The 12,721-nt window shown below is 43.7% G+C and overlaps 1 protein-coding gene across 1 annotated transcript in view; it reads left to right on the forward strand.

Annotated features, from left to right (window-relative positions):
* The window catches only part of METTL24 (methyltransferase like 24), a 96,186-nt gene that overhangs the window by 33,845 nt on the left and 49,620 nt on the right, over window positions 1-12,721 (forward strand). Inside the window, exons 3-4 of the mRNA XM_044917382.1 lie at window positions 966-1,064; window positions 7,707-7,846. Coding sequence (XP_044773317.1) covers window positions 966-1,064; window positions 7,707-7,846 — 239 coding nt within the window. The remainder of the gene's footprint in view (window positions 1-965; window positions 1,065-7,706; window positions 7,847-12,721) is intronic.

Consider the following 12,721-nt stretch of genomic DNA (forward strand, 5'->3'; position numbering starts at 1 on the left):
TGATAACTATGGGTGGGGGACTTTGAAGTCGAGGAAGAACTTCATGACTAGTGCTTCCCTTCAACTGGAGGGATCCCACTTTTGTTTCTTCCAGACCACTGCGATCCCCTAACCCTTCATCCATCCCATCACCCTTGCTACAAAAGGGGGCCTAGCGTTCATCTCTAACTGCTCTGCTTGTGGGAGCTCCTCACGTCCTCTGCTGAAAGGTGGCAGCCCCTTGGGGCATCTGGGCGGCTCATTCGGTTAAGCATCTGACTCTTGATTTCAGCTCAGGTTGTGATCTCCATGTCGTGGGTTCCAGCCCCGCATTCAGCTCCATGTTGGGTGTGGAGCCTACTTGAAAAAAAAAAAAAAGGTGGCAGCCCCTTGCTAGAAGGCCACCCTTGTCAGCACTGGTGGGGACAGCTTCGGGGTCCTCTCCTGCAGGAGCACAGATCCAGATGCCAGGCACGCTGAGATCTGGAACACCAAGGGGGGCCGCCCCGTCTCCCTGTGCTGGGGAAGGCCCCAGGATTTCAGGCATTATGATGCCTCAACAACAAAACTGGCCCTTAGGGAGGGGCAGAGTTCTGAAGCTCTAGAAGCTTTGGAAACCGTAGTAGATAGGGGAGTTTTCCTTTGAATGGGGAGTGGCGCTGTGTCATACAAAGCCACAGTCGGGAGAGCCTGATGGGGTCAAGTGGAGTTTGCTCTGGATCAGAAGTCAGATGTCTGCAGGCCTTTGCAGTCTTTTGCTTATTAAGCCAGTAGCTGGAATTTCTCAGGCCCTGTTTGCTTCCCTGTCGCTGTGGTGACCTTAATGACAGCAGCCCCAGACAGGCCCCCCACTGCTGTGCTCAGACATGTTCGTTCTGCAAGCAGCTAAAGCAGAGGTGCAGCCCCACTGATAGTCTGTGTCCCTGTCACCCCCACCACGAGCGCCTCCACCCTTTACACATGGACCTGTTTTCTGTCTTTTGCAGGGTCCCCGGTGGCATATAGATCTCCAGCCATGGGCAGGTCCTGCTCAGTCCCTGGATGAAGAAGTCTTGAGGTTCCTGAGATACATCAGCACCCCCCAGGTTGTATTCCAGGCGCAAGTGGGTTTGGAAACCCTGCGAAAGATGCTGAGCAGCCCCCTTTAAAAAAGGGTTTGGTCAGTGAGGGGGTGGGGAGGCTCTCAGGGACTCCTGGTAGGGACTTGGTAAGGACAGAGTTTCTGAGGCCTTGCTGCTTAAATTTATCCACTTACTTAGAGGCAGATAAGATGCCTCCCATTTGCTTCAGCATCTTCTGCCTTCCAGGGGTATTGTCATCTTGAAATGTTTTAATGATTCATCCCGACGTGTTTTAAAGGCCCACTTTAGCAAATTGCTTTGGAAAGCCATTTGAAGCGACAGATTCATGCCCGTGAGTAGGCAGTCAAGTGTGTCACAAAACAAAACCATCATCTGGAGGTTCAAGTTCCATTTTGTATTTGGAGGAATCTGCCTTTTCACTCTTCCCCCACAGATGCTTGGCAGACCGAGACCCACTAGGCCAGAGAGCCGAGGAGATGTTGCAGGCAGTCTGAGAAGCTACCGAATCCAAAGGCACTCAGTTCTTATTGCACTGAAAATCATGATGGAGCATCGGCGTTTATTAGTCACTTAACACACTGTGACAGCTCCCGCTTAGGCTGAGTCTGTGCCCCCAGCAAGGAAAGGGACTGTCCACTAAGCAGAATCTATGGCTCTTGACATGCCAATCAGGAGATTCCATCCTCAAGTAGCCTGATCCTGGGGACAGAGAGACATTAGAGAAGATCAAAGCCCAAGGGAAACTTTGCCCTGAACTGAGAGGTGTTAGGAAATTAGGAACTCACGCTGCCTAGAAGGTACGTAGGCCCACTGGGAAGGTGCCCTGGGGGCTGGTGTGGCACTGGAGGTCCCAGGCTCTTTTGATGTCCCTTCAGCCCACTGGTTCTGGGCATCCCACTTCTCCTCCAACCCCTTCCTGGCAGCAGAGCCCATTTTTCATCTGTGGAGAGAATATGTTTCTAGATCTTTGGAAGGCCAGTTTAGGGGCAAAAGAAAGTCCCATTTTTCATATGATGCAGTCAGACAATTGGATCTTAATATCTGTCACCTAGACATGGAAATAAAAGCTTGTTGAGTTAATCATGAGTTACGTAGGATGATAAATTGATCCCTGTGCTTTACATAATTTCATCTTATTTTGCTGCTGCAAATTAATTTGGTGGACTTTGATAGACTTAATTAAAATGCTGAAATTTTAATTTTATGGTTTGGTTTTTACATGAAGGACCTCTTGACTGCGACTTTAAGAAGCCCTTAAGACACCAGAGAAAAATGCGAGGTGTTAGCTTTATGAATTTGAGAACTGTGGGCTCCACCCCCCAAAATAAATTGACCAAGTAAAAGTCTCCAAATTCCATTTTGTATGTATTTCAGGTTAATGTTCTGTAACTTATAAAAGGCATATTTACTTAGAAGAAACTCATGAGGCATGAAAGGGATATTTCAAGCCCCTCTTGGATTTTTCCCATGAGTTATACGTTGAGAGGAGAAAAATTTTGAGGAGAAAAGAAAAGCATCCTACAATGTAGCCTGATATGACCCTGGGCAATTTATTTTGCTTCTCTGGCTCTTACTGCTCTGATCTTGAAAAGGAAGAGAGTTATTAAATTATTTCTTAGGTTTCTCCCAGTTCTGTGAGCTTATACTCTGCCGAGACTAGTATAGGATCGTTATTGACTAAGTATTTTTGAGCACCTACTTGGTGCCAGGAGCTGTGCCAGGCCCTGGGAATACAGTCTCTGCCTTCAAGCAGCTAAGAAACTAGTTGGGAAGGTAGATAAATGGACATATTATTCAGCTGGATGAGTGTGACAATAAAGATCTGGTTGTTGAAGCTCACTAGAAGGATTTTCATCCTCCAGAAAAACTGAGATAAAGTTCTAGATCTCACGGTGGTTTTGTAATCAGGGGTCGTTTTGCCCAGGTGAGGCCCTATGTTTTCTGTACTTCTAAGTCACTGGGAAGCCAGCGGGTGGGAGCTCATCAGAGATGACACTAACTGATTCTTAATCAGAATCTTTTGCTAAACAGTGTTCCCTCCCCCTCTCTATGCAATGCAGAGGTTTTTGGGTTTTTTGTTGTTGTTGTTTTGTTTTTTTGGCTGTTTTGGGGGCTTAGCCTTCATTTAGAACTCATCTTGACAATGAAAGCCTACAAAATTGGAAGTATATTAGAGTCACTATTCCCTAAAATTTCCACAGTTAGCAGTAGTGAGTCATAATGGGCCAGGGAGGAAAAAACCCTCTGAAGGTACTAAAGCAAATTCCACCCCCATCCTCTTATGCTGCTATTTAAAATTAAAAAAAAAAAAAAAAGATCTCCCTCAAATCTGTGTTCAAGCTTGCACAGCAAGGCCCAGCATTTGATGTGTGCATCACCGATGTATTCATTCCTCAAGTCAGCAGGCATTTGTTAAACACCTGTTCGGTGGCCGGCACTGACTAGGGCGGACAAGCCGAATCCAATACCAACACATACTGGCAGACAGCTGGGATGCAAGAGTTGTGCGCTCCCTAACGGGGGCGGGGGGGGAACGGATGGGTGGGGGAGTTTCCCCAGACCAGGGGAGCTTGGAAACAGAAGCACGGGGCAGGGGACAGTGCGGCATTAGACCTCAATGGGGTGGCACCCCTGGACTTGTACATTGTGGTGGCCCTGATGACATGAGACACTGAGGTCCTGAAGTTTTAAGGAAACCCCAGAGGATGGGATGTTTGGTAGAGTGTGCACAACATCAAGCTCAATTTAATTAGGTATTGTTTTCTAGTGTCAAAGACCAGAATTACATCTCTGAGTTCCAGAGTCGATGATACGCTGTCTGCTGCTATCAAGAAATGGTTAAATCATAAACACAGTGCTCTGTTCTAAGGGAAGGCTCCAGATCCAGCTTTTTATGGCCGCCCCCAAACCATATGCCTCTAGGAAGCAGGCCTTGCAGCACAAAATTAAGCAACAGTTTCTGTTTTAAAAAAGAAAAAATAGATTTTAAAACATTATCTGTCTCTCCATCCATCCATCTATCCATCCATCCATCCATCCATCCATCCAATCATCTACCCATCTATCTATTTGTAAGAATAACATAAAAATCGGGCGCCTGGGTGGCTCAGTTGGTTAAGCGACTGCCTTCGGCTCAGGTCATGGTCCTGGAGTCCCTGGATCGAGTCCCGCATCGGGCTCCCTGCTCGGCGGGGAGCCTGCTTCTCCCTCTGATCCTCCCCCGCTCTCATGCTCTCTCTCTGTCTCATTCTCTCTGTCAAATAAATAAATAAAATTAAAAAAAAAAAAGAATAACATAAAAATCCAAGCCCTGGAGATGCAGACTTTACAACTTTATAACAATTGTATCTATTATATTTACTGCTACACACACACACACACACACACACACACACCCCCCAGGATAAAAGCAACAAAAATACAATTCTTTCCTTAAATTTTGCCTTTCAAAATAACGGTATTACATAAACATACAATTGATCATTGAAGTGATTCTGCCAGAAGTCCCCAAATTTTAAGGGTTCCCTTTGTCAGATTCTACTTATGGGTTGCCAGAAATTCTGTTCCATCTTTTGGGATACCAAATGAAATGAGAATAAACTAATCCCTTTATGGGGTGCCTGGTTGGCTCAGTCGGTGGAACATGTGACTCTTGATCTTGGGGTTGTGAGTTCAAGCCCCACATTGGATGTAGAGATTAAAAAATAATAAGTAAATAAATAAATAAATAAAATTTTAAAAAACAAATGAATCCCTTTAAGTTAAATAACTAAAATGCATTTCAGAAAATATTTTTTCCTGGAGTCTCTTCTCCTTTGTCCAGGCCTAATTTGCTAAAATTACAAGGGGAATTAGAGAGAGAGAACATAATTACTGAAATTGGGGCTTAGCTAGGAGTTACTGCCCTCAATTATTTTGCTTGCAAGAGTTTCTTGAAGCCCTGGCCATAAATCTTAATGAGAAAGTTTGAAAAATCAATATTTAATTAATTTTTAGGAGCTGAATTTTACCGAGTACTCCTAGTTGTTTTCAAAAGCTAATGTCTACCAGTGAGATGGGTAATAAATGGTTAAAATGGAAAAACTCCTGTGTTATATTTTTGAGCAAGGAGAGGAAAGGGCAACATTAGCAGAGAGATTGAATGGAAAAGAATGTCTTTTCAACAGGGATATATCTGTGCAAGATGAAATCTGCAGAAGAAGAAATGCTTGAAGTGTCACCTTTAATAGACTAAAACTCTCCTCCCCAACATTGAAAGGAAGGGCAGCTGAACCTCAGTGCCCTGAACCTTGACCCTTATTATTTCTGATTCTTGGAGGCCTCTCCCTAAGTGTCATTGCCTGCATGGCTGGCTTTTTGCTAGGCGTGGGTTTGGAGGGGTTGCTGTTTTCATTTTAAAGCTTGGGCCCAAGTGCAGCCTCCTCCCTGAATTTGCTAAGGCACAGGTGAGGCCAGGCTGGATCGTTTCATCTTTTGTAGGGCTTTACAAAAGGGTGTCTGTAAACTCACAGGACCACCTGCAGAAGAATCACCTGGAGGAGTGTATTAAAATGCATGTTCCCAGGCATCCACCTCAAAGATTCCGACTTTACAGATCTGGAGTGGGCCTCAGGAATCTGTATTTTCAAGTACCTCCTGGATCCACCAGAATGTAGGTGGACCACACCTTGAGAAACATGGCGGGAGAGGCGAAACTTAAGTTTCAGTGGTGTTAGGAGAGAGTTAGGAACAAGAACCTGTGAATGTCCATATCCTGTTCTGTGATTAGAGAGGTTCTTAGGGAAGAGTACACACAAAGAAATGGGAATCATCATACAGCTGTAATAAAAATACTCTAGGAAGCTGCCCTAGAGCAAATGGGACAGGCTTAGGAGGTCCAGCTATGCTTTAGGGGCCTACAGAACTGCCTAACTGACCACCTGCAGGGGGGCAGAGCGTGGGGCAGAGCGACAATGAAGGTGCCGATGTTTAAGGCACAGTAACCCGCCCACTAGTAAGACGGGCCCAGTGAACACATTGAACATTGATTGATTAGATTAGCAGTTTTTCCTCCCTTGGTGGGTGAGTGGGGCCTAGGAAGTAGGCAGACAGAGGCATAATTTCCACATATCTGTGGGAGAATAGTAAGAAATGAATTATACAAATTAACATGTTGATGCACCCACTTAATAAATGTATTCTGTAATAGTTGCTTGAGAGAAGATTCAATTCCATTTTCTATTTTTCCCTTTAAACAGTGATAAGACATCAGTTGAGGGGAAGAATACATGTATAGGGTTTCGTATTTTAAGCTTCCCTCTAAATTGTGCAAATCCTAGCAATGGACTCTCTCCTTTATCTCTGATAAATAGTGCTGGATGATTTTTCCAGGCCAGCAGCCCTAGATTACGGCAAGAGTAAGGGAGATGCCGTATCCATTGAATAAGCTACATATATATAAGCTTTTCAGGTTAGAATTTTGGAAGCTCCATTGAATAAAAGAATTGGGCAAACTTAGAGTATCATCATCAGAAGAAAATAATTTGCTGTTATGTTTTCCAGTGAATCAGAGCAATGAACCTGAGAACATCCTTTGCACATGGGGTGCTCTGTTGTTCATGATGTGACAGCCAGAGCTGCTGCATGATTCATGGAGCATCATGATGATGATGGGCATTTTGAGGGGTTAGGGGGAAAACTGATGCTCAGTAATGTAATACTGGCCACGGAAGAATACCTTGGTCACAGAACCTGCTCTCTTTGGATCCAGCAGCCCCAGTCATGCACACTGTGCCAGCCTTAAACACAAGTCAGAATTCCTTATACAGGGTCTTTGCTTAATGTGCATTTGAAATCAGAGACTTGCTTCTGCTTGATTTAGATACATGTTCCTTTGGTTTCCTTATCTAATTTTGATGGATGAGTTAAAAGAAGCGCTTTGGTTAGCTCAGGAAGAGCTTCCTTCCTGCGTGGGGCTCTTGCTCTTCTCCCCTAGGGGGAAGCTCATTAGTACACTGTTTCACAAAGAATATGATTTGGGGAGCAGGAATGAGGAATTAATTTCACTTGACCCTTGATCAGCTGTTTACCTGGGATAACGCATGCTACCTTTCTGGACCACGGTGGTCCCAGCTTATCTGCCTGAGATAAGGAATTGATAATCTGTATCCTTCTGAGACCCGTGCCCACAATCATATCTCACAACTTCCTGTAGGAACACTGTGAGTTATAGACGTGGTGTTTTGCCAGCACTGTTCTCCATGTCTGGAATGCCCTTCTTGATCTCAGCTTCCTGGTCAACTTCTGTTCATCCTCCAAGGCTAACACACCTCTGCCAAGCCTTTCTGGATCCCTCCTCTCTGCCACCTTTGCTCCTGACTTGTTCTCCCTTGCATACTCTGTGCTATATACCTATAGTAGCGCTTAACTTCCCTTCAGACCTACCTACAGTCTCCACAAGTTTCCTTCTAAATCCAGTATTTGGAGTTCCTCTGAACATTTGACAGCAGTCTTGTGTTTCCCTGGGGAAAGGAGTAGTTAGTTAGCAGTGGAGAAGGATGTAACTCTCCTGTTACGGCTTTCAGGGACTGGGGAAGCAGTTACTCCCTACCTGCCATTTATCATCCAGCGCTTTAAATTATTCATATTGATTTCTCATCCTTACAGATTGCATGCAATCACATGAGCACAGACAGCCTCACTACGGACTCCAGCCCTGCAAAGAAGCCTTGGTCAGTCTGTCTTGATGACAGGTTTGGCTTAGCTCATCAGATCCGCAGCAAGCAATGCCGCCTCTACTCTTTAGGGTAAGTGCATTTTGTAGCAGAACACAAAACACTCCTGCAAGTGGCCAAGGCTTTTTCAGCAACACAAAGTTATGAACGGTCGCGGTGTATAACAGGTGCTATACTTTGCCTCCTGCCATCGTTTCAGACCCCTCTGGCTGACATGTAACCAGGCACTGCACTTGCAGATCACTGGAAGTGGCCAGGGCCATTTTCTCTCCCACTGGGCTAGTGGCAAGTTGGCAACTTCAATTTTCAGCATGATGATGAGCCTCTTGGTGAAGCCAATGATTTCCAGCTGGAATTATAGCATCCTTGTTACAAAGAGAGAGAGATTAAGAATTAAGAGAAAGAAGAACAGCAAGCATATTAGAAATGCTATACACACTTATGATGAGTGACCCAAGATAAATGGCCACTGTTGGATTTTTATGTTTTGGGCCAATGGTAAATCTGTGTGTACTTTACATTAAAAAGAAAGAAAAGGGAATTCTTGTGAAAACAGTGTGATTTTGTCAAAACTGTGGGAGATATTAATATTCAGTTATTCAGACTGAAAATGACCTAAATATACAAATGGATTTAGAGAGCCTTCTATAAAAGGGCAAATATAAAGTAATGAGACTATTTCACCAATTACAGTAGTACTCACATCCAGACCTGAACTTACAAATATGTGTCTCAAAAAAAGGCAGAGAAGAGTTATTTTTATTGGGAATACCCTATTCCACAGACTCTTTGTGGAAGCTGTGTGATGAGGTTCTTAGGCAAGACCCTTGAAGTCCATTACAAAAGTACTGGGGACCCTAATGGGTGTCTTGTGCTTGTTTCTCACTGATAGGTTTCAGCACTTCTGTGATTTATATTCACATACGTGAGTAACAACTCATGAATCCTAGATGATAAAGGGGAGGGTGGGCAGATATTTGGGTACGTGCCCAGAGGATCACCATCATTGTCAAACTTTACCAAACAAGAATTCTTAGTTACAGTCATTGTGAACTTTTTGTAAAAACGAAAGAGTTCAAATAAGAGTTTCAGGATAATGGAACCATTCTTCTGTAGGTTCACTGAAGAGTCACTATCAACAGGGGAGCTTGGTACACACAGTAGGCACTCAGTATATGCTTGCTACATAAATGATTGCTTCAGGTAAGGAGACTAGGGAGAGACGCTGGTTATGCTGTGATTTAAACCAGGAGGCTGAGGCTTAGGAAATTAGTTGCTCAGCCACTTGATTAGAACAGAGGGGAGCCCACCAGCTATGCTTCAAGCTTATAGAAAGAATGGGAAGTTTTGACAGTAGCCTTTATTTTCTATCATATTAAAAATGTATGAAAGTAGGTCATAAAAGTAATTGCATAGTACCACATGCAAATTGGAGATCTCAGCTGGGTCCTGTTTTCTTGCTCTGAACTGCCTTTATATTTTACTTATTATTTTACACCCTGGAATAATTTCATTTAAAGCATATCCCTGAGTAAAATGAAACTGGGAAAGCTATTGGGGGGGGGGGGGGGGGGAATCTTTAAATTCCTTTTGGCTTTCCTTAAACTTCAGAGCCATTAGATAAGATAGTTCTGCTCTAAGATTTCAGATTACTTCATGTAAAAAGGTAGTTTCTTACTTTCATTGAAATGTTCACTATTCAAACACAACTTTATAAAGAGCTTAGATAAGAACAGTTGAATTCCGCTGGGAACAGACGTGACTAGATTATAAGGGCCCACATTTGATTCAAAACCAAAAAAATGCTTAATTGAAAACTGGAAACTAAAAAAAATATTTCAGATGGGTAAAAAAAGGATGCTTTGGACTGTAGATGTACAAGGAGGTTGCCCTGTGACTCAGAACTGAGAGTTAGGAGAAGCCTACCCCCTTCTCAGGTGAATTCCTTGCCTGGAGGCAGGAAAATAGTCAGCTGACAACATTCCAGTTGATGCTGAGGGAAGAAAGAGACCCAGGCCAGAAGCGGTGGTCCTGAAATGAGGCACAAGAACGGGGGATGTGGGCCCCAGATTCTCAGTGTTCGGGAGTATTGGGGTAGTTGCGAGATGGCAGGGAGGGCAGGTGGCAGGTGGGTCAAGGGGCCCCTACACCAGGCCAGTATGTGCTCTCAGCCCCAGGACTCTTGGTAGTAGCAAGACCAGGTCACTGCTGTGCCCAGTCATTCCCAGGCAGACTGAGGATGACGGATAAAGCCGCGGCTCGGGGTAATCTTTCTAGAGAGGAGGAGAGATCTGAGGACAGAGGAACAGAAGACAAAGGCTGCATGTCTTTCCTCCATCCCAAGAACTAAAGCAGGAATCACCTCCACCTTATCTCAGAGTTTGGAATGTCTTTCCTAGGAGTCAAAGCTTTTTATTCTGCAGTTAATGTAAAAGCATTTTTCCGAGAGAGTGCACTCTGTGTGAAGTTCAGTTGAAAATTAAAATCAGATCCTTTTCAACTTTGGAATGGGGGTAGAATAGACCAATTAAGATAGGGGAAGGTGCTGTACAGGAAGGTTATATTACAGGGAGGGGGAAGAGAAGAGAAAGGAGGGGCTGTGGGTTTAGATGATCATGTCATCTGCCTGACCTCTTCAGCTGGGGCCCGCCCTGTAAGTCTTCTTCTGTGTGAGGTGGAGGGGGAGGAGGTGAAGGGTGAGGACTGAGGGGGAGGAGGGTGATAGCTAACGTGAGTGGGGAAAAATCACCTATTTTATCCTGCCTTTCAAAGTTTGTTATTTCAGGGGTAGGCGGGAGAGTGGAAGAGGGAACTTGGGATTATGCATAGGTAAATCTTTTTCATCTCTTTTTTAGTTCTCCGGTAGCTGGCACCATTTGGTTTCAAGGCATAAATTCTCAGCATGAGACAGAACATTTGATAGATGACACATGGTTAGGCAACAACCAGTATCTTAAGCAGAAAAGCTGGGACTTCTGGGTGCCATGAGCATTTCAAGAGGAATGAACAGGCTCCAGAGCCAAACATTTTCAACTTGTAATAGTTTAATTCACATAGCCGGAGCTCGTAGTATATATGAATGAGGAATCAGAAAATCATGGACCCAAAGATCCTTTTTAGATAATTCTTTTCCTAATCACCACTCCACCCTGTGAAATTTTAAAGCCATAGATAAACTGTCTGTTTATGTAATGTATGTATCTGTGCTTTCTATGTAAAAAGAGGAAGTTTTCTTGGCTACCAAGAATGGATTTTTGCCCCCTTAGGGGTGATATCTTCCCTGTTGAGAATATATGTTTTAGATGAAATCTTGGCATTTCACACAATGTTATTTAACAAAAACTAACAATTATAACATATTTTTACACACTATTCAGTGTCATTTGTGCTTTGAAAAACCTATTTCTCCCCCTCTAGTTGTTGCCAGTTTACAGATCTAATCATAATCACCTCAATAATCAGATAATAGATAACCTAATTATCTATTAGATCTCATAATAGATGAGATTTGGCCATTTGGCCAGATTCTCTGGGTCCTGCAGCATTGAAGAATGGGTTACTGAAATTCCTGGGGACACAGTTGTCTTACTTCTTCCCACCCTTATGCCTTCGGTGGTCACAGTTAGAAACCTTCCCTATATCTGCTTTTATTTTTTTAAAACAGTTTTGTTTAGTCATAATTCACATACCATACAATTCACTCATTTAAGACATACAGTTCAACGGTTTCTGGTTGCTACAGTCAAATTTAGAACATTTTCATCACCCCAAAGAGGAAGCCATATACCCAGTAATGGTCATTCCCATTTTCTCTCCAATACCTTTCCTGCTTTTCACCCCTCATCCTAGGCAACCACTAATCTACTCTCTGTCCATAGATTTGCCTATTCTGGACATTTCATATAAATGGAAGCGTGCAACACGTGGCCTTTTGTGATTGGCTTTTTTCACTTAGCATAAAGGTTCATCCATGGTGTAACATGTATCATTACTTCATTCCTTTTTATGGCCGAATAATATTCCATTATATGGATATACCACATTTTTTTTTTAAAGATTTTATTTATTTATTTGAGAGAGAGAATGAGATAGAGGGAGCATGAGAGGGGGGAGGGTCAGAGGGAGAAGCAGACTCCCTGCTGAGCAGGGAGCCCGATGCGGGACTCGATCCCGGAACTCCAGGATCATGACCTGAGCCGAAGGCAGTCACTTAACCAACTGAGCCACCCAGGCGCCCATGGATATACCACATTTTATTTATTCACTCATCAGTTGATGGACATTTGGGTTGCTTCCACTTTTGGGCTATTGTGAATAATGTTGCAGTGAACATTCATTGTGTGGACATATGTTTTCACTTCTCTTGGGGATATTTTTCCTTTTTCCTTTGGTAACAGAGCTTGTGAGTTTTGCAGGGCACCTGGCACCTTGCTGAAGACTGCATACCCTAGCCTTCCTTGAAGCTGCAAGTGGCCATATGATTAGCTTTGAGCAATGAGATATGAGTGAATGTGATGTGTTCAACTTCTAAGCCATGCCCTAGGAAGAAAGGATGTGACCTTCATTCTCCTTGTACTTTTCCTGCTGGCTGGAATGCAGATGTGGTGGCAGGGAATGGAACAATTGTCTTAGATCATGAGATAGAAGCCTTATGATCTACATTTCTTGCTTCATGGAATAAACATTAAGTAGAACGTCCCTATAAAGAGAATTTTCTTTTTTTTTTTTTTTTTAAGATTTTATTTATTTATTTGACAGAGAGAGAGAGAGCACAAGTAGGCAGAGCAGCAGGCAGAGGGAGAGGGAGAAGCAGGTTCTCTGCTGCACAGAGAGCCCAATGCGGGGCTCGATCCCAGTACCCTGGGACCATAACTTGAGCCGAAGGCAGACGCTTAACCGACTGAGCCACCCAGGCGCCCCTAAAGGAGATTTTTCTATGGTGAATTC

Source organism: Neomonachus schauinslandi, chromosome 8 (genome assembly GCF_002201575.2).
Source record: "Neomonachus schauinslandi chromosome 8, ASM220157v2, whole genome shotgun sequence".
Taxonomy (NCBI): domain Eukaryota; kingdom Metazoa; phylum Chordata; class Mammalia; order Carnivora; family Phocidae; genus Neomonachus; species Neomonachus schauinslandi.